General features: G+C 48.0%; 1 protein-coding gene across 1 annotated transcript in view; it reads right to left on the bottom strand.

The window, feature by feature from the left end:
- The window catches only part of DNAH9 (dynein axonemal heavy chain 9), a 338,385-nt gene that overhangs the window by 34,466 nt on the left and 282,898 nt on the right, over nt 1-21,021 (bottom strand). The window contains exons 62-66 of the mRNA XM_032431745.1: nt 11,025-11,152; nt 8,835-9,062; nt 4,671-4,862; nt 3,951-4,142; nt 1,744-1,914 (exon numbers count right to left, since the gene is read on the bottom strand). Of these exons, the coding sequence (XP_032287636.1) occupies nt 1,744-1,914; nt 3,951-4,142; nt 4,671-4,862; nt 8,835-9,062; nt 11,025-11,152 (911 nt within the window). The remainder of the gene's footprint in view (nt 1-1,743; nt 1,915-3,950; nt 4,143-4,670; nt 4,863-8,834; nt 9,063-11,024; nt 11,153-21,021) is intronic.

Here is a 21,021-nt window from a genome sequence, read left to right as displayed (position 1 = left end):
GGGAGGATGGCCATGGAAAGGAGCAGGTGCACAGACCTGGGGGAGCCCAGGACAGGGAGGACTGCTAGGGAAGGGAGCAGGTACACAGACTTGGGGGAGCCCAGGACAGGGAGTACTGCCAGGGAAGGGAGCAGGTACAGAGATCTGGGGGAGCCCAGGACGGGGAGAACTGCCAGGGAAGGGAGCAGGTGCACAGACCTGGGGGAGCCCAGGACAGGGAGGACTGCCAGGGAAGGGAGCAGGTGCACAGACATGGAGGAGCCCAGGACGGGGAGGATGGCCATGGAAAGGAGCAGGTGCACAGACCTGGGGGAGCCCAGGACAGGGAGGACTGCTAGGGAAGGGAGCAGGTACACAGATGTGGGGGAGCCCAGGACAGGGAGGACTTCTAGGGAAGGGAGCAGGTGCACAGACCTGGGGGAGCCCAGGACAGGGAGGACTGCTAGGGAAGGGAGCAGGTACACAGACGTGGGGGAGCCCAGGACAGGGAGGACTTCTAGGGAAGGGAGCAGGTGCACAGACCTGGGGGAGCCCAGGATGGGGAGGACAGCCAAGGAAGGGAGCAGGTGCACAGACCTGGGGGAGCCCAGGACAGGGAAGACTGCTAGGGAAGGGAGCAGGTACACAGATGTGGGGGAGCCCAGGACAGGGAGGACTGCCAGGGAAGGGACCAGGTGCACAGACCTGGGGGAGCCCAGGATGGGGAGGACCACCAGGGAAGGGAGCAGGTACACAGACCTGGGGGAGCCCAGGACGGGGAGGACTGCCAAGGAAGGGAGCAGGTGCACAGACATGGGGGAGCCCAGGATGGGGAGGACTGCCAGGGAAGGGAGCAGGTGCACAGACCTGGGGGAGCCCAGGATGGGGAGGACTGCTAGGGAAGGGAGCAGGTGCACAGATCTGGGGGAGCCCAGGACAGGGAGGACTGCCAGGGAGGGGAGCAGGTGCACAGACATGGAGGAGCCCAGACTAGGTGTCTGGAGGAAAGTGGAACAGGTGCTCTGACTCCTTACACCGCAGTACCTTTCAGATGGCTACATTGAAACACTTTTTTTAAAGATTTTATTTATTTGAGAGAGAGAGTGAGCAGGTGCACAGACCTGGAGGAGCCCAGGATGGGGAGGACTGCCGGGGAAGGGAGCAGGTGCACAGACCTGGAGGAGCCCAGGACGGGAAGGACTGCCAGGGAAGGGAGCAGGTGCACAGACCTCACCCCAGTCTGCCTCTCCATTCCACGGTGCCCCTCTGCCTTCCTGACGTTCCTGGAAGTCCTGTGCCCAGTGATGGAAGACTCAGATCCCATGTCATTCACGCCAAGAGAAGGCATTTTCATTTTCAAGAGTGACTTCGCCAAACGAGCATCTAGTTGGTGGCATGAGGGTGGCCCCCTTAAGTACAGCCGCCCACCCGGCACTGCTCAGTTCGCTGAGAAATCATGAGGTCCCTCTCTAGCTCCCCACGCCGCCACTGTTCCCGCCTTGCTTCCTTTGGGCAGAGAAATGGCAGAGAAGTGGTCTTTGGGTGAACTAGAAAAGCCACCCGAGCCCGATGGCAGGCCGCCTGTGGCTAAGCCGGACGACCGGCGCGGTGGGTCAAGGCTGCGCCAGCCACGTGCGAGTGGAAGGCGTGCGAGGCGTGGCCTGTGGTCCCCGTGGTGGGCGACCAGCAGGAGGAGCGGCTCGCTGTGCCCACGTCGGGCGCCCGACAAGGGGCTCGGCAGCGCCCCTGCCCCCGCCCACTTACCTTTTCTTCCCTTGTGGCCCCTGCTCCGTCCCCGGCGTGGCTGTCCCGGGGCTGCAGCTCCAGCACGGTGCGGAAGAGCTTCTCCGAGGTCTGGGTCAGGAAGCCGATCTCGGCATTGGGGTGCAGGCCGTAGAGGTAGGGCGAATCTGCAGGCAGCTCGGCATCGATGTACTGAAAGGCGGGGGCGAGCTCAGACACACCAGCCGGGACGAGCCTCCCGCCTCCCACTCTGGTTCACCCTCCGGGGGCCCGTCCGTGGGACCCGCCGACCTCGGGCCCTCCAGGCGAGCGCTGCTCACCGGCTCTGGCCGTCGTGGGCACCGATCCACCTGGCGCACATCCCTGCAGCCAGCCTCGTCCTGACACCATGTTACTTACCGTGTGCCGGGCCAGTTTTCCAGAACGTCCATGCCCATGCGGGCATTCGCTTTCTCAGGAAGCTTAGAGGACTGGATCCGTCTCCAGTCTCCCCGCCGCTCTGCCCGCTCCCTGGTCTACACCTGTCCCTCCCTCCACACACAAGCCTTCCCAGAGTCCTTGAGAAACACTGACCCCTACCTCGTGTCTTACTCAAGCCCTCCTAGGACCCCTGCCCTCTTGCCCTTAAAGTCCTTTTCTCTTCTCCATTTACCGGAATCAGAGATGACAAACCTAAATGCAAACATGGGACCACGCGTGCAAAATCCACGTGTGAATCGAGTGGTGGGACAAGGCGAGTTTTGCTGTTAACCAGGGAATTCCTGCCTCTGGCAAAAATTATTTGAATTAAAACATTTTTTAATTGTGCCATCCGAACAATGCATCCCTCTGGTCAGTTATGGTGGGCCACCGTTGGCTGTCCCTAAAAAACTGTCCCTCACTTTCTTCTCTGTTTTCTGGGTACCCCTTCCAGTTCTTTCCATTACCGTGAGAAAGTGCCCCTCAAGGTGAGCTCCTAATTTGATTTTGATTTCCTGGTGTATCCTCTTGCCTAAGTAAAAGATGGCTCATTCCCTAAAGGCAAATTCATGTGCTTATTTTTGTATTTCTTCCAGCCCCCAGCAGACTCCTGAACTCTTGGTAGGTGCCCTGCAACCATCTATAAACTGGCGGATTAAAGAGAGATGTAAAGAAGATGAAAATCTGTCTCAGTCATTTGGAACTGTGCAAACTCCGCCTCGAGCCTCTTGTCGGATGGTCTGGCAGACACTAGGGGGCGCTCTTGCACAAATTTCACGGCCTCTGGTCAAGCAGTTTTAAAAAAATTCCTTCTTTTCTTTAGTCTTACTATTTGAAATTTCTTTTCATAGGTTCAAATTTTTCTGGTTTGAATGACTTTGGCAGTTTATCTCTTTCAATTTTATGGTTTTTTAAAAAAATATTTATTTAAGTAACCTCTATACCCAACGTGGGGCTCGAACTCATGACCCCGAGAGCAAGCGTCGCTGGCTCCTCTGACTGGGCCAGCCAGGCGCCCTTCTGTTTAAATTTTATGAATTCAAAACTTTTTTTTTTTTTAAGTTTGCAGTTAATGTTTCTATGGTATTTCCCTTAAGGTTGGTATTCAGAGTTATTTTAGGCATGTTCAAAAGTCAAGCAACAGAAAAGGTTTTTTTTTTTTTTTTTTTTAAATTATCTTTTAATGTATCTTCCATGGCAGGATAAATAGGCAAAGATGAGCACTTTAAAAATAGCTGTGGTCCTAGTAAAATGAGAACTCAAAGTAACAGTACAGAAAGAGCTCACTGGGAATGTGTGTGTGTGTAATGGGCCTGTGTGCCTGTGTTTACATCAGTCAATGAAGAACAGGAGGGGTAGATGATCTGCCCACAAGGTCATGTCCCTCTGAAGATATTTAGAATCGCTAAACTTTACTCAAAGTTGGCTAGGTTCTTAACCTGGAATTTTGCTCCTCATGGCTTTGTCAATATCTTGGATGAAAATAATCAAACGAATGCTCCAGATGTTATTTGCAGAAAAGAGCAACAAATAGAATTATTGAACCAAACATCAAGAATAGAAAGATCTCCGAAAGCTCAATTGTATCGCTAATTTGAGGCTGGGAATCCTACAGCTCTCAAATCGAATAGGGCAAACTTGGGGCTGAGAACCACACTCCATATGAGCTCTGTTCTATAGGCCGTTTTTCCCTGGCCCTGTGCAAACATCCCTGGTCCTGCAGGACAGACTTGAAGGAAGACCCAGGTCTCGTATGAGCGGAGCCTTACCTGATGGTAGCCAATGTAATCTAGGTTGCCCGGGAGTGGGAAACCTGGTGCCAGAGACAGCTCTCCTTCTAGCATTTCTGGTCTGATGAATTCCTCCAGATACGTCCTGCAGAGTCTCCTGTCCCAGTCATCTGTGATATGGCCTCCATACATGATCTCTCCAAAGAGGTAGCGCAGATCATCATAGGGGACCTGAGAGACAGGGAAGAAAGACCTCCACACAGACATCCGGGCTGCCCGGATCTGGGGGCAGAGTGTAAGCCACAAGATGGGATGTTGCTCAAGATTAGGAGCGATGTTGTATTCACCTGCCACCCCTCGTGCCCAGCAGGGTCAGGCATGCCTGGGAGCTCGTTAAAGGCTTGAAAAATTACATCCAAGGGTGAGTGGAGGCAAGGTGCCAACCCCCTTGCAAAAAAGCCTTCTGTTTCTCATGGTCATTAAGTCAGGTTCTATCGACAAGTCCCTTCTGTGGGCGAATGTCACATGGAACAAAGTAAAGACCAGGGTACTTTCCTCATTTCCTGCCATTACTTAGCATATTCAGGTGCTCTTTTGGCCTCGCGCTGGTCCTCGGCTGGCCTTTCCTTCCTGTACTTGGAGAGGGTGTAGACCATTCGCAGTGCGCGTCCCTTCTCCCTGTGCTGGCCCTGCCTCATCCTTCTGAGAGGCGCCCCACCCCCCGCACCCCCCCTGCCCTGCGCCGGCCAGAAACTCTACCTTTGTGTTGGCCTCCAAGAAGTTGTAGAGCACGTTCACAGAGATGGTGAGGTCCCCGGTGCTGAAGGGGTATGAACGATTCCATCCCTGTGGCCCAAACTTCCGTCTCTCTGCCACCACCCCATGAAAGTAACAAAGAGCAAAGAGGATGCTCTTAAACTCCGTCTCCCGGGAACACATCTCCAGCGTGTCCTGCAAGGAAAGTTGCCTCCGACGTCAGCACAGATCTGCTGTTATGCAGTGCAGACCAGCGTATGGGTTATGGTGGTTGGAAGTTGCGCTGGAAAAGCTTCCTGTATGTCCTGGTTAGGTTTTGAGCTATAGTCAGACTACAGATTGCATTGTGGGTAGGCGTGGGCTTAGGGTTCGAGGGGACCTTGGGGAGGGTGTGGGCTCTAGTTTAGAATCTGAGTTAAGGTTTAGATTCAGGTTATTACAGGGTTTGGTTTGTAATTCATGTTTGCACCCACCGACGTGCCAATTAAGTTTGCAAGCGCAGCTGATGGAAACTGGGGTAGTGGGTCCTGAGGGGGTGGCAGGTGTCAGAGGAGTGTCACTTTGTCCTGGGGTGTGGGTGGGGACTCCTACAGCATCATCTTGAATTTCTCCCCTTCCTGCCATGCTTTTCTTGCCCATCTCGGAGCCAGAGTAGGTGTGGTCATGGCCCGTGTGACCGAGGGGGAGGAAGGGAATCAGAGCCACGAGGGAAAGAGGAGTGCCGTGCCCTTCACCATGACAACTGCTCTTCTAAACGTGAGCAGGGGTGACCAGCCACGCGGCTGCAGGAACAGGAGCCCAGAGAGGTCCTGCCTGCAGCGCATAAGGCGGGGTGGAAGGGGGGAGATAGGGCTCATGAAGAGGGGATTAAAGAAGGGACAGAAGGAAGAAATGGAAAGCGAGAGAGTGCAGAGGAAGGCAATGGGTTGTACTTGGCAGATTTTAAGAGGGGCTGGTGGTGATGGTGTGGCAGATGGGGAAAGCCTGCATTTTCAAGGGGTGGAAGGACAAGAATCCTTAGATTGCCTGGAATGAACAACGATTTCCCGTGAGTGAGACCCTTTGTGATCAGGAAGGAGCAAGATGCTGCATGCAGAGCCTACGAGGGGCGCTTTCAAAGCTCACGCAAACTGGACTGGGTTGAGTCCTGCCATTTCATCTGAGGACTGGTCCTTAGACTTCGCTCACCTGGGCAGGAAAAGCAGAGGAGACAGGACCAGTTAAACTTGTAGTAGATCTGACTTTTCCATATGAACCCAGGACAGTCTCTGGATAGATGGGGGTCCCCCTGTGCCTTTGTTGGGTACCATATTTGGCAGAAAGCTATGGATATGAAAGGTCAGAGGTGGCACAGAGGACAAAGTCACTGCCTCGTGCAAGCAAGAACTTAACTGCTTTCTGGATAGAGCTGTTCTCTAGAGACATGTAGGATGCTTCCTTTGCTACTTTTTTTTTTTAAATGAGAGAAATACTTTTTTTTTAAAAGATTTATTTATTTATTTGAGAGAGAAAGTGAGAGAGAGAGAGAGAGCACGAGTAAGGGGGTGGGATAGGCAGAGGCAGAGGGAGACGCAGACTCCCCGCTGAACAGGGACCCCGACTCGGGGCTCGATCCCAGGACCCTGGGACCATGACCTGAGCCAAAGGCAGACACTTAACGACTGAGCCACCCAGGCGCTGGGCCCTTCTGAAAAAGACCTCTAAGCACAAAGACAAGGAGTCCTACATTAAGATGCTGAGACTGACTGACGGTGGCACACTCAAACAAAATCAGAATAAAATCATCATCCCCAAACAGCACAGGTAGCAGGGATAAAAAGAGCTCAATTCTGCCATTTGTCCCTTAAATGGCTAAAATAGGGCTCTGAAGGAACAGAGTGAATAATAGGGGGTATTAACCAGGTCTCTGTTCCAGGGCACGTAATAAAAGCAGAATGGAACAATTAAAACACTTGTGAGCAATGAATATACTCCTAAATCTATCTCTCTTTCTCAGAATGAGTTACTGAAGATGGCTATAAATGGGCCAAAGCCCAACTGTGGTAGAACCCGAATAACCAGGAAAAGCCTGCCTCCCTTGGGATTTATATCCCCGATAACCAAGACTGGACATGGGGCTTGCAGGGACAGGAACCCAAGAACAAGGGTCCATGGGGAGGCTGAGAAGATGAAGCCAGAACGTGTGTATAGATGATAATAATCCTACTGAGGCCTCATGTGGTAATAGTAATTACTAGAGATCCAGCATCTGAGGCACCTACTGCCCTTCTCCCTGGATCTGTCCAAGACCCTCAAGGCAGAAGATCGGACAGTGGTCTGTGTGTACTTCAAGACAGCTAGCTGACTGCATCCCAGTGCCTTTTTCTTTTCAATTATGAATTAAAAAAAAAATTCCCGGTAGAATACACAACATAAAATTTATCACGTTAGCCATTTTTAAGCAGCCATTTCAGTGGCATGATGTGCTTTCACACTGTTGGGCAACCAGTGACCGAAAAAATGGTCTTTCTTGGAACCAGCTACCAGCCTCCTGGACAGAAGGCTGTAGGTTTCAGAGTTAAGAATGTGTATTTCCCCTATGTGGAATACGAAACATAGAAAATTTAGAAGTTCTGGCCACTGGTACGGAGTACTTAAGAGTTTAGTGGAGGCCTATTTAGGAAAAAAAAATTTTAAAGAAAAGGCCCCTGGATAAGAGAGCACCCTACTTTCTACTCCATGTTGCAATGGGCAGGTGTTTCTTAACAAAAATGTCAAGTGAAAGGATCCCGAATCTCCTGGTAATGATCCCCCACTCCCTGTTCCAGATCATGAGTGGGTTTTGGAGTTGGGATGGGAAAGGGAGTGAGAAAGGAGGCTGGACACGTTTTGCTTCTCCTTGGAAGCTTTCTTCTCCAAGTGGGGCTGCTTGATCCCCACACTACAAGGGGTCTCACGCACTCAATAAAATCTCCTCAGACCCTGACTGCCATAGAGCCTTCAAGTGTAAGTTAGACCAAGCCCCAGCGGGCCCCTAGTCCTGGTGGTTTATGTTGGGCTGGTGACAACAGTCATCCTGTTGGACGGCCGGTTTCAGGTTTCCGAGATGACCCCTCTGGGACTGGTGGTGAGTTTTAGCATGGAGTCTGTGAAGCCAGAGATCCGCGGGTGCTGTTCTAAGACAACATCAGAGGACAGATCCTAGACCCCTCCCCTTGGACTCCACCAAGGCCCAGTGTGGTGGATGGACCTCAAGGTGGCCCCGTGGCCTCGGATCTCCTGGCATTCACACCTTTGTGGATTCTCCCTTCCCAGGAAGCTGGAGCTCCCCAAGGGAGCAGTAACTAGACAGGCTGCCTTCCTGAGAAGGTGAAGAAAGCCTAAGCTGCAGACTTTGCAAGTCGATTCATACATAGGGTTTGTTACCCACGGGCCTCTCTCGGCCTTTAAACACACGCTCTGCAACGCGAGTCTCGGATTCCCACTAAAGGAAGATTCCATACGCAGTGGCCTACGTCTGAATCTTCTGCCCTGAGAGTCTCAGCTTTGCTGTAGCATGGTGTTCTCCAAGGGGGCAGCACAGTGGAGTGCCCTGGAGAGCCTGCTGGAACACAGGTTCCTGGGCCCCCACCGCAGAGCTTCTGATTCAGTGGGGCTCGGGTGCGGCCTGAGAAGTTGCATTTCTACCAAGTTCCCAGGAGGTGCTGTTGCTGCTCCAGGGACCACAGTCTGAGAGCCTGCCACGCGGTGCCGTTCCAAGTCCAGATCCCACCTCTGACACCCAGGTTGTGTGAACCCTGGCCGCTCAGGATGCATGCAGATGGCAGGTGTTCTCATCTGAACACACGCATCAGTCCCCTGCTTGAAGACAGCGTGCTTGACCAGTAAGTGTGTGACCAGCGTTGCACATCTCCTCCGTGGGGTATTTCGTCAGCAGGGAGATTTGCGGAAAGTTCCCCCACACCTCTTTCCGAGGAAAGACCCCAAGCTTGGCTCCCCCCGGGGGGTACTGGGGAATGGACAGCTGGGTTGTACTCAGCGGGCACTGGGAGGAGGTCGGTCACAGAGGGGACACACCGCTCCACAGCCCCTTGCAGCAGGGTGCTCTTCGACCCGTTGAGTCAGCCCATGGTGAGGTGCGCTGCTCGTCTCCACCACCCCCGCCCCCCCGCCGTCCCGGGGCTGTACCTGAGTGAAATTGTCCAGGGCCTTGTGCAGGTTGGCATGCATGCCTGTGGGAGGCTCGTTGGTGATCTTGATGGAGTTCTCCAGGATGCCCTGGGGGATGATGTGGCCCTCCGGGGAGGGTGCAGGCTCCGCACTGATGAAAACCCTCAGCTCCGGGTGGCTGTTCTCACCATACGCTGCCAACTTCTCTTCCAGGGTGCCGAGCCACTTGGCCACCAGGTGGATGTTCTAGTGGGAAGGAAGACCCCCCCCGCCCCAAATCAGGCACCTGCTCAGTTTTGTTAGAGGTGGATGGTTTCAGGAAGGCAGCTACGGGGGTGGGGGTGGCCTTCAAATAAAGCTCATTGCAGCAGCTATCTTGAGGTTCCCAGTGATGGGACCTGCCAGTCTCTGGCAGTTGAACCCTATTCTCTTATCTCCCAAGTCTCCCCACAGTGCTCAGACCTGACGCTGCACAGGAATCCCCTGCGGGGCTTCTCAAAACAAAGATTCTTGGGTCTAGGGTGAGGCCTGAGAATTTGCATGTCTAACAAGTTCTGGGTGATGCTGAAGAATGCTGGTCTGTGGGCCACACTTGAAGACTCGAACACACGGTCCAGACACTCCAAATCCAGATCCCCAGCTCTGACACCTGGAGGATTTGAACCCTTGATAACTCGAGAGCGGGTCCCATGGACCAGCAGTGTTGGCATTCCCTGGGCGCTATCTAGAAATGCAGACTCTTCGGCCCTACCCAGATTTCCTGAATCAGTGCATTTTAATCAGATCCTGCCGTGATTTGTATGCGTGTTAAAATGTGAAAAGCACTGATTTAAACTTCTCGCTAGCTTTCTTGCATCCTCTCTTCCTCTCTCCTAACCATTCTGCTAATTGTTGCCAGACTTATCTTCCTAAAACACACGGAGGCATTGCTGCTCACACTCTGGGGAGGCTTCTTACTCCAAGCCCAGCTCCTCCGTCTGCACCCTTCTCCTCCCCCCCCCCCCCCCCGTGTGATTCCCATCTATCTGTCTGTCTGTCTATCTGACCCTACATTTATTTCTCAGCACTACTTTGCGGAATCCACCTTTCGCTGTAGCCAGGATGGTTTCTTTGCAATGTTTCATTATGACAGACAGATAAAAGCTCCTCCATAAATATTTGAGGAAGCCTGCTCGCAGAGCCTTAACTACACAGATCAGCATGGCACACAGTACTTGGCCCTGGCAACCTGGTCTCTGAGTGCTGCTTTCTCTTCTATAAAAGGAGAAAGAACAAGAATATTGGCCCTATGTATTTCAGAGAGTCGCTGCAAAGAACCAGAGGTAATGGATTTGAAAGGGCTTTGTGGACCGTAAACCGCTATGTAAGCATGAGGGGTGGCTGTTGAAATGAACATTTGTTAAGGAATTCATTTATAATCCCTGTGTTGGAGCCAAGGCTTCAGGAGGCCGCCTGGGAATGCCCGGGCTGTGTTAGCCGGGCCGGGCCGGCGACCCGCCAGCGAGCCCTCCGCTCCTCCCGGGGGAATTCCAATTCCTGAATTTAATCTGGGAGAGCTTTCGGGAAAGGACACCAGCAGATGCGAGTCCTCACTTCAGCCCAGCCAGGGCACCCCGGAAGAGGCCTGGCCCAGCCCCAGCTCCCCTGCAAGGTGCATAAACCAGGGATGAGGGGACAGGCAGTGACAGAAGAGGGGCCGCCCGTATGTCTTGTGGGTTTGGTGAAGCTACCCGCAGGGGGCGTTCCGGACTGGCACCCACCGACATGCGCTCGGGGTGCAGAGGCTGAGGTCCAGGTACACCTGTGCTGTTGTAGGGAACACAGAATGCAGGGCATGTAGGAGGGCAGAGCAGTGGGAAGTTCTGTGATACGCTGGGAAGAGGTCAGCAGGCAAACAAGACCCGGCTTCCACCGTCTTCAGCCGGTACCTACTCCCCGAGCAGGCCCCAGACTGGGATGTAAGTGGAGCTATTTCAACTAGAGAGGGGGGCGGGGGCCTGTGAGGGGCAAGGGACAAGGAGTCGTAGGGAGGGGTGAGGGGGACCCCAGAGGAGAGAAGGAGAGAAGATCAGGCAGTGAGACGGGCAAGGGTGTGGAAGGAAAGGCAGGGAAGAGGGGCAGAGAGGACAGAGGAGCCCAGAGATTGTCCTGTGAAGTCCAGACAGGTGGGGGTCAAGAATGACCCTGAACATGGCGGAGGGGGCGTACCTGCAAAATAACCCAGTGACCTTTCTTGGCAGCCAGGTCCAGCGCCGCCTCAGCCACTATTTCCTGTCCTTGCCCCAAAGACACGTTGTGGAAGTTCCTGTTGTTGAAGGTGTATCCGAGCTTTTTACCTGAAAGAGGTATGGAGTTTTCCTTATTCTCTCTTGTGTCTGCCATCTTTGTTGTCGCCGTGCTCACACGGAAAGGCCCGTGGCCGTATCGCTGCTCAGACACGGGCGTGCCCGAACCCTCATACCCTTCCCCTCTTCCTTTCAGGAGTGTGCTGGGGGGTGAGGGATACCTCTTTTCGATCTCTGTTCCCAAACAAAAGGAAGCACTCATCTGGGTTTCAACCCTTCCCCTTCAGTTAATCCCCAAGGATGGGCTGAAGTGCTGACGCTCTTCTGCACAGATTCACTTGAAGACCAGGCATCAGTCCACCACCCTAGAGGCTGAAACAGCCGGCAGATGAGCAAGCACATGGGTGTGGCCCCTCCTGACTTGCTTTGTCCTCTAAGGATTTTCCCTGGAATTCCATGGGGAGGGATGGTCGATAGGGGCAGGACTCAGGTAGTTCCGGCTTCCTGTACTTCACTCCTCATTAGCCTCCTCCGCTAGTTTTTTCCAACACATAGAAATGTCTTGTCTCCTCATTTTGCATGACTGAGAGGAATGAGGAGCAAAAGGCAATACAAGAAAGGGCTTGGCTGTGCAGGTGGAGATGCTCTGAAAGCTGGGAAGGGCGGCTGGTATCAGGAGCGGGGCAAGGGACCTGCTACAGTAAACACACATCACAACCATCTCCGAGGGTGTTCTGCCGGCCCAGGAGATCTTTACACAAAGCAATTAACCTTAGGTTCGAGGACCAGTTCTGCTTGGGTGTCAGCTCTTCAGCTATTAGGCCCGTACAATAAAGTTTAGAGAAATTACATAATATTCTTTAGACAGAGGATCATAAAAGTGTATATAGTGCCATGCCGGAATCATTGAGCAATTTTCTTCTGGGAAGATAAAGTACGTGAGAGAAAGGAGAAGAAATAGAAAAATAGAAAAAGGATAAAAAAAAAAAAATGTCCTTAAACATTTCATTTCAGCGGAACTGAAATTGAAGATGCAATTCAATACTTGTGCAAGAAAACTTAAACCAAACTGTCAATACTGGATATTTCTTTTAAATACTAAGAAAAAGTACAGAGTCTCCTTCGCAAGTCTGTATAAGACAAAGGATGATGACTTTCTGCAGCGAGGAAGAGTTACTAGAGATTCAATTGCGATGAACCCAAGAAACACTCTTATTAAACCATAAATCCTTGCTGGCAACAGATGTCATGTCAGCTTTGGAACCAGCAGAATAAACAACTTATTCCAGAGAAAATATCAGGATAAAAGGTGCCCGGGTTATTAGACAGTCTCAGTGAGGCTCGTACTCACAAAAGAGCCAATTTCTTTGTCAGAGAGACGTAGGAGAAGAGGGGCTCACTGAAGATTAGTTTGCGAGCCATGGACTGCGGAGACCGTTTGGGGCAGAGGCCGGTGTGTCGGGTTGGGGGCGGGGGGTTCAGCTTGCATTAGTCTAGGCTTGAGGCATAATGATGAGGCTGACGTGGAGATGTTGAGAAGGGGAAGCATTGATGGGATTTGCAAGGTCTGAATGTGCCAGCCCTGTGATATGCCTTGTGGGGTCCTTCCCTTTGCAACTGTGGGGCTCTCAGGACGCCCTTCCCTGTCATCAGCAAGCCCCTCTCGCCAGCCACGTTCCCGTGGCTTTTCACCTTCATGCTGTTTTGTACCTTGGATTCCATGCCCCCCACTCTCACCTCCCTTTAACTCGTCTTTCCTTTCCTTTTCTGATCTTCCTTCCCACTCTCCACAGGGCACTGTTACCCGGGGTGGTGTCCATTGTAAACCTCCTTTCACACCTTGCCAGTGTGCTTCTTTGTCTGTCTCTGAGGACGTGGCACCTTCCATGGCCCTCTCCCGAGCTCCATGTACCCATGGGGCTGGGAGGAAGGGGAATGTTTTTCTAGCTTCCTCTTGCTACTTGCAGGTGATTTCTTCCCATCCCCATATAAAAACCCCTTTTCTTTTTAAGCATGTGCCATCTGGCTATATTATCTACTCATGTCTATATTCTCTGCCTTCCACCAACTTCCCAGTGAGATTCACTTCCATTAGGGGCTCTGGAATTCTGTTCAAAATCTTCCGTATGTCTCGTTTCATCATTATCCCGGTAAACCTCAAGGTTGTGACAGATGACTCAGCCAGCCTCCAGCCTCATACCTCGTCATCTTCAAAGAACTGAACTCCATCCACTTCCGTTACTCACTCCCCATGGCTGTACCCAGGACTTCACTATCGCCGAGGATTATGTCGGACACATTCTTCATTCGTGTTTACTCCTATCGCTTTCTACTTTCCAGGCAGTTCCCTCTGTTACTCCCTCCTCATCTGTTATTCTACTTCAGGGAAATGCCCAGTCCATTGGCTCCTCTATTTTTTCGACTCTTCACCTTGACTTCTCTCTTATTTTAATATGGATTCAATAATCCTTAATTGGAACGATGATCTTACAAAATCCTCAACTCTGGTGCCCCTTCTATTTCTGCGCCACCCAACTTCTGCTAAATTCATCCAATCCTGGATGAGTTAACAAGAGAGGAAGGGAAACATTTGGTGAGTTGGAGCCACCCCAAGTTCATGATTCTCATCCTCAATGATGTTTGGCAATCTTTCCATGTGCCCAGAAATTGGCTGTATTGCCCATTCCCTTTCTCTTTAAAAGGCCCCACCCTACTTACTCCCAGCAGCTTGCTTCATTCTCTACTTCCCTGGGGAAACATATGCCATGTGGCAGGAACTCCTTCAGTTTTCTGCCATTTTATCTGCATCCCTGTACATCCCCATCTCAATGGAAGAGGTGTCCTCCCTCTGCCTTTCACTCTTCTGTTCCCTGAATCCCATCTCTCCTTGTATCATCAACCTTTATCTCCCTATTCACTCTCCCACTCCCTGGCACATGAACAAATGAGTCTCTCTCAACACGAAAAACAATATTTCGCTAATCTTGAAGCTGTTCGCCAAGACTGCACTTGCTTCACCTCACCAATTTCCAATGGACTATTAAAAAAAAAAAAAAAAAAAAGAATAGGGCCAGGAACAATGGGAAGGAGGGTGCATGCAAAGTGTTGATAATCTGGCTACAGAAACACTAGATTGAAAACGTTCTTTGAACACACTGGGTAGCAGGTTTGCAAAAATTGAAGTGAGCTCATAGTTCTGACCAGCACATTGGAGAGAGAGAAAGGAAACAGTGGAAGATAAAATGGTGGCAGATACAGCTTCTTCCTGATCACAACGTGGACATAACAGAATTATTTGTTAAAACCAGATAACTGAACAAAGGAGGAGAGAGACTGAGCAAGATCATGTGAGAGTCAAGTGAAAGAGAAGATGCCTGCGAGTTAGGGTAGAAAGGGGAGCTGTAGGTTGGGAGGGCCAAGGACGAAGCTATGCTTCGAAAGGATGTAGAGGAGGGAGCCAGCTGAGCTGCCTTAAAGAACAGAGGAATTATCATCTTCATTAGAATGTCATACAGTGCTACTGTATTTCGAACATTTAAAGTCTTTTCATGTTCGAGATTTCATTTCTATCCTACCGTAGCCCTAGGAGGCAGGTATTATGGGTGATTGCAAAAAATGGGGGATTGCTTTTAAAAGAAGCAAAGGCGAGAATAAATGTGCAAATAAGGAAGTATGGCTCATTCAGGAAGGAGGTGATGAGGAAAAAGAGAAAGAGAGTTACATTAAAGCACTTTAAGGGATTAATCTGAGAAGGCAAGAAGGAAAGCAGTGGGGGTGGATGGTGCTAGGTTTTGTGTTAAAATAGAAGCCAAGGAAAGTGGATGGAATTTTCTCTTACTCCCCGCCCCTCTCCGCCCCACCTCCAAAGTTGTTGTTGAGGAAGGAAAATCCTGGAGGGGACTAAGGCACAAACGTGCCAGAAAAGCATAGATTCCTGATCAAGGGTCAGTGGATGATCTTTAAGGGACTAGAGAACTAAAATCTTACACAGAACTTGGTCTGTGGGTTCAGTGCATCTGGTTTGGGGGTGGTGGTGGTGGAATGAGAATGAGGCTACAAATCTTTCATTTGACTCTCAGGTAGGTAGGTTGGTTGGTTCATTCATTCATTCATTCATTCAGCTCCATGCCCAACGTGGAGCCCAATGTGGGGCTTGAACTCACAACCCTGAGATCAAGACCTGAGCTGATATCAAGAGCCAGATGCTTGACCGACTGAGCCACTCAGGTGCCTCTGACTCTCACGTTTTAAAACCCTACCCAGTATTAAAAACTGCCATGTTGAAACAAAGGGATAGAGAAATGAAGGAGTTAACATAAATCACAACTCAAAAATGGGAAAGGATGCCAAGCTTTATAAGAGTCTATGTGGAGTAAAACAGTGAACTGTCTGATACACAGACTCTCCCCAAGCGTAGAGACAGTAAGTTTACTTAATAAGTTGGGGCTAGAGAGAGAGGAAAGTGTGAGTCAGTTATGTAGATTCCAAACTTGAGAAGAGGAGCCCATCAGGCAATCTGATTTGATTCAAGATGCAGAAAGCATGGCTGTCACCGGAGTGTATGTTCTAAATGGGTGAATTAGAAAATAAATCAAGCCATCAAGAAGGCAAGAAGGAAGGGAGAGGGAGAGAAGGAGGCACAGGTGCCTAAGTAATCTGTAGTTGATGAACAGTAATATTGCCTCTAGTAAGGAAATACGCGTTAAGATTAAGCCAAGGGCAGGACTGAGATAATGAATTCAGAGACAACCAATATGGATCAAGGAGGGGTCAGCGTCCCTAAATGACAGAAAGCCTCAAAGTACATGATGGAAGAGATGGAGGTCAATTGGCAAAGAATAGTAGGAAATTGCTCATAAACAGGGTATATGAAAGCTTCCAAAAAGGAAAATACTGAATCAAAATGAGGGAACTAGATTTTGCCAATATGAAAGGAATAAAACCTCCAGAAGACAGAAGGAATACAGAACTCTATAAAAGGGTGAAAACTAGGAATAACTCAGCTATGATAACAGTTCTTACGATACCCCTTCATTTGTTAATTCATTCAACAAATATTTACTGAGCGCCTTCTCTCTGCTAGTTATGCTTTTAGGTATGGGTTAAAAAATGATAAGCAAGAGGACATGGTCTTTGACCTGAGGATCTTAATGAGAAGCAGGTAGGCAAATGTAAGGTAAAACTATAGAAGAAGTATTTATTTATTTATTTATTTACTAAGATTTTATTGATTGATTTGAGAGAAAGAGCGAGCAGCAGAGGGAGAGGGAGAAGCAGGCTCCCTGCTGAGCAGAGAGTCCGATGTGGGGCTCGATCCCAGGACCCTGAGATCATGACCTGAGCTGAAGGCAGATGCTTAACCAGCTGAGCCATCTGGCACCCTTAAAATATATTTAATTAGAAGTGTATTGAATGCTCTGAAGCAAATACATGTATAACAGGGAATCACTGGTCTTGCAGGGATGTCAAAAGAGGCTGGTACCTGCAGGATGAGTGGGTACTGCACTCTTGAATTGCTGGGGAAAAATATTTCAGATAGAAGAAATCTCTTGTGAAAATGCCCTAGGTCAGGAAGGCTCATAGTGTGGCTGAGCATCTAAAAGGGCTGTGTGGCTGGAGTAGAGTGAGCTTGGGGGGAAGGAAAGATCCAAGGCTTGGCGGAAAGCCCAGGCCATGCCGGCCACATATATCATGTCAACGGTACCGAACTTTCCCTAAGAACAATGGGAAGCCACTAGAGCCTTTTAAGTAGGAGAGTGATACAATCCGATTTGAGATTTAGCAAGACGTCTTTGGCTGCAGAGTGGCAAAGGACTGCGGTCGGGGGAGAAGACTGGGGGTGAGTTAGGAGGCCACTGTGTCTGTCCCAGTGAGACCACCGTGACTCACGCCAGGGAAGCAACAATGAGGACGGAAACAGTGAGATCAATCTGAAATGGATTTAGGAGGTAGAGTCGGTAGGACTAAATGTGGTGCGTGGTAGAGGGAGTGTCTAAGGGTGACTGATTCCAAGGTTTGGGGGATGAGCCAACGTGGTGAATGGTAGTGGTATTTACCAAGAATAACAGAGCAAAATTTCTAGAGGTAAAAGAAGTTATGACTTTTCCACTTAAAACGGCATGCCGAGGGCTGAGCAGTTGAATGGAGAAGACCCACACCCACCAAACACAGCTCATGGTATTTCAGAATACAAGCTAGAGAGATGATCCTAAACTTTCCAGAACAGAAACAGGCAACCAACAAAGAAGGGAAGAACAGCATCCTACTGGCATCAACCAAACATAACTGACTTCTTGAAGACAACGTGGACACATTCTGAGTAGGAACCATTTTGCACCTTGCAAAACTACTGAAAAAGTATATGGGCAAAATTAAAGCCTTTTTAGACACCAAAGGATTCAGAAATTCTACTTCCCATGGTTCTCTTCTGATGGTGCACGCTAGCAAAACTGGGGTGAAAATTGAAGATAAAAGACACAGGATCCAAAAATAATAGTACTTAACTAGACTATAAAGAAAACAAGTCCCAGGATGTCTAGAGTGCAATTTATCTATTTTAGAACAGAACATAAGTGGGCTCTAGGTAGAACATTTTCAAGAGGGATACAGTGGATTCTAGTCAATACGTACAGTAAATAAGAAGTGTGCAATATTAGTGATAATGGCAGAGGGGGCATTTATTTCTTCTCCCAAGAACAAGGAAAAGACATTCAGAAACTCTAGGAAGAACTAAAAGCTATCCAAGAAAATCATCACCTAAATATGAAGCAAACTGAAATTTGATAGGACTTAGAAACTCCATGCTGAGAACATTCTTCTTTGAGAGACCCCTAGAGATTAGGACGTTGGATCCATTGGAAGAAGGAAATGTAATCCTAGCATGTTTACTTCCTCTTTGGTGACTAATATGTGTATGTTAATTATGACATAAATGTTACTGGTTTTCAAATGTTACAGTTAACTCGCAGACCAGGCATGAATAAAATTAATGATGGTAACAGAGTAGAATGAATATATATTCATCCTTGTCTATGGAAAAAGTAAAGCACAGCTGACGCAAGTTGGAACACTGAAGTCTCAGCTTACAGAGAGGGAAGTCAAGAGAAATGATCTAGAATTCACAAAATAAAACGTTAAGTTCACTAACACTGTTTAAGTTAACAGAGCCAATAGAGGAAGTAAACTTTTTTTTTTAAAGATTTTATTTATTTATCTGAGAGAGAGAGCCAGAGAGAGAGAGAGAGAGAGAGAGAGAGCACAAGCAGGGGAACATCAGAGGGAGAGGGAGAAGCAGGCTCCCCACTGAGTAGGGAGCCTAACTCAGGGCTCGATCCCAGAATCCTGGGATCATGACCTGAACCGAAGTCAGATGCTTAACCCGACTGAGCCACCCAGGCGCCCTGAGGAAGTAAACATTTTAATATAGATACCAATATTTGAGAGTTTGCCAACAAATTAGATAATTGGATAAAATAGCCAAATTCTTAGAAATAAATACCAAAACTGACTCAAGGAGAAATAGAAAACCAGAATAGATCTATAACAAACGAAGTGAAAGAACTAGTAATTAAAAAACTTCCCACCAAGAGAAGCTCAGGTCCAGGTGGCTTCACCACTGAATTCTATCATACATGAAGAATTAATATCAATCTTTCAAAAATCTTCCAAAAATAGAAGAGGAAGGAACACTTCCCAAATCATTCTGATGTTACTAGTTTTGTCATTATACCCCCCAAAAAGACATCACAAGGAAAGAAAACAACAGGTCATTATCTCTTATGAATATAGATGTAAAAATACTCAAAGAAATATTAGCAAATTGAGTCTAGCAATATATAAAAAGGATTATATACCAGGATCAAGTGAGATCTCAGGAATGCCAGGTTAGTTTAACTTCTAAAAATCAATTATCAATAGAATAAAGGACAAAATGATATCATCTTAATGGATACAGAAAAAGCATTTGAGAAAATCCAACACGTTTTCATGATAAAGGAAAAAAATCATCAAACGACTTGCTCAATCTGATGAAGACTATCTATAAAAAACCCACAGCTAACATCATATTTAACAGTGAAGACTGAATGATCTTCCTCAAAGATCTAGTACAGGCCAAGGATGTCCAAGCTTGCCATTTCTACTTAATATTGTGTTATAAATTTTAGCCAGGTCAATTAGGCAAGAAAAAGAAATAAAAAGCCATGTAGATTGGAAAGGAAGAAGTAAAACTATTCATAGATCACATAAACTTGTAACTGCAAAAAACCTAAGGAATTCAAAAAAATTATTGGAACTAATAAACAAGTTCAGCAAGGTTGCAGGATAGAAGATCAATATACAGAAATATAAAAAAATCACTAACAGTGACCATTCCAAAAACGAAATTAAGGAAATAATCGCACTTTATAACAGAATCAAAAGGAACAAACTACTCAGGAATGAATTTTTTTTGAAGTTTATTTATTTATTTGACAGACAGAGAGACACAGCGAGAGAGGGAACACAAGCAGGGGGAGCTGGAGAGGGAGAAGAAGGATTCCCCGCTGAGCAGGGAACCCGATGCGGGGCTCATCCCAGGACGCTAGGATCATGACCTGAGCTGAAGGCAGACGCTTAACGACTGAGCCACCCAGGCGCCCCAGGAATGAATTTAACTAAAGAAATGCAAGGGGATTAAGAGTACACTTATTGTGATGAGCACTGAGTACTGTATAGAAATGCCGAATCATTGTATTGTACACCTGAAACTAACATAACCCTGTATGTTAATCATATTTCAATTAAAAAAAATAAATGCAACACTTTTATACTCCAAACTATAAAATATTAATTAAAGAAATTAAAGAAGATCTTAGTAAGTGGGAAGACATTCTATGTTGATGGATCAAAAGACTTAATATTGTTAAGATAATACTTCCTAGATTGATCTACGTGGAATATTATCCAGCCATAAAAGGAATGATAAATGCTATAGCTACAACAGGGGTGAACTTTGAAATTAGGCTAAGTGAAACAAGCTATCAATGAAAGACCCCATAATGTATGATTTCATTTATAGGAAATGTCCAAAACAGGCAAATCTTTAGAGACAGGAAGTAAATTGGTGGTGGGCTAGGGAGGACATGGGATGGAATAGGGAGTGCTTGCTAAGAGATCTAGGATTTTTCTGGGGGAGGGTACACAAATTTGCTAAAACTAGATTGTGGTGATGGTCGCACAGCCTTGTGAAAATATTAGCAAACTTTGAATCATATACTTGAAATGGGTGAATTATATGGCATATGAATTATATTCATTAAAGCTGTTAAAAAATGTGGTAGAAATGGACAGTGTTAGTGGGCGGCAGTAGGAGCAGAATTCTTATTTTTTATATCAGGGAATATAAATAGATATCTAGAATTGATAAATTTAAAACTAGTGATATAAGGGTTGCAGTTGGTTAAGCATCCTACTCTTGGTTTCAGCTCAGGTCATGATCTGAGGGTCGTGAGATCGAGCCCCAAGTCAGGCTCCGTGCTGGGCATGCAGTCTGCTTGAGATTCTCTCCCTCTATCCCCTCCCCTGCTGCTTGTGCTCTCTCTCTCTCTCAAATAAATAAATCTTAAAAAAAAAAAAAATAACTAGGGATATAAGATTAGTAGGAAATAGAGAAGCAACTACCTGGAGGACTAAATTTAGAAATTGGCAAAAACAAAACAAAAGCCCAAACCCCCCAAAACTCCAAAAACAAAAAGCAAGTGTCTGGAAAGCGGTAGAATGGGGAGGGCTGGCTGGAGCCGAGAACTATTGCTTTTCATTTTGAATTCTTTATTATCCATATTTTAAAAATGTGCGTCACTTGAAATTTTAGGAGACTATAAAAATATACATAAAATTATTGCGTACGATAATTCTTTCCCTCCCATAGATACCCATTCTTC

The sequence above is a fragment of the Phoca vitulina genome, unplaced genomic scaffold, assembly GCF_004348235.1.
Source record: "Phoca vitulina isolate PV1807 unplaced genomic scaffold, GSC_HSeal_1.0 scaffold47, whole genome shotgun sequence".
Lineage (NCBI taxonomy): Eukaryota > Metazoa > Chordata > Mammalia > Carnivora > Phocidae > Phoca > Phoca vitulina.
The sequence above is the reverse complement of the archived record's forward strand: the minus strand, read 5'-3'. Positions and strand labels throughout refer to the sequence as shown.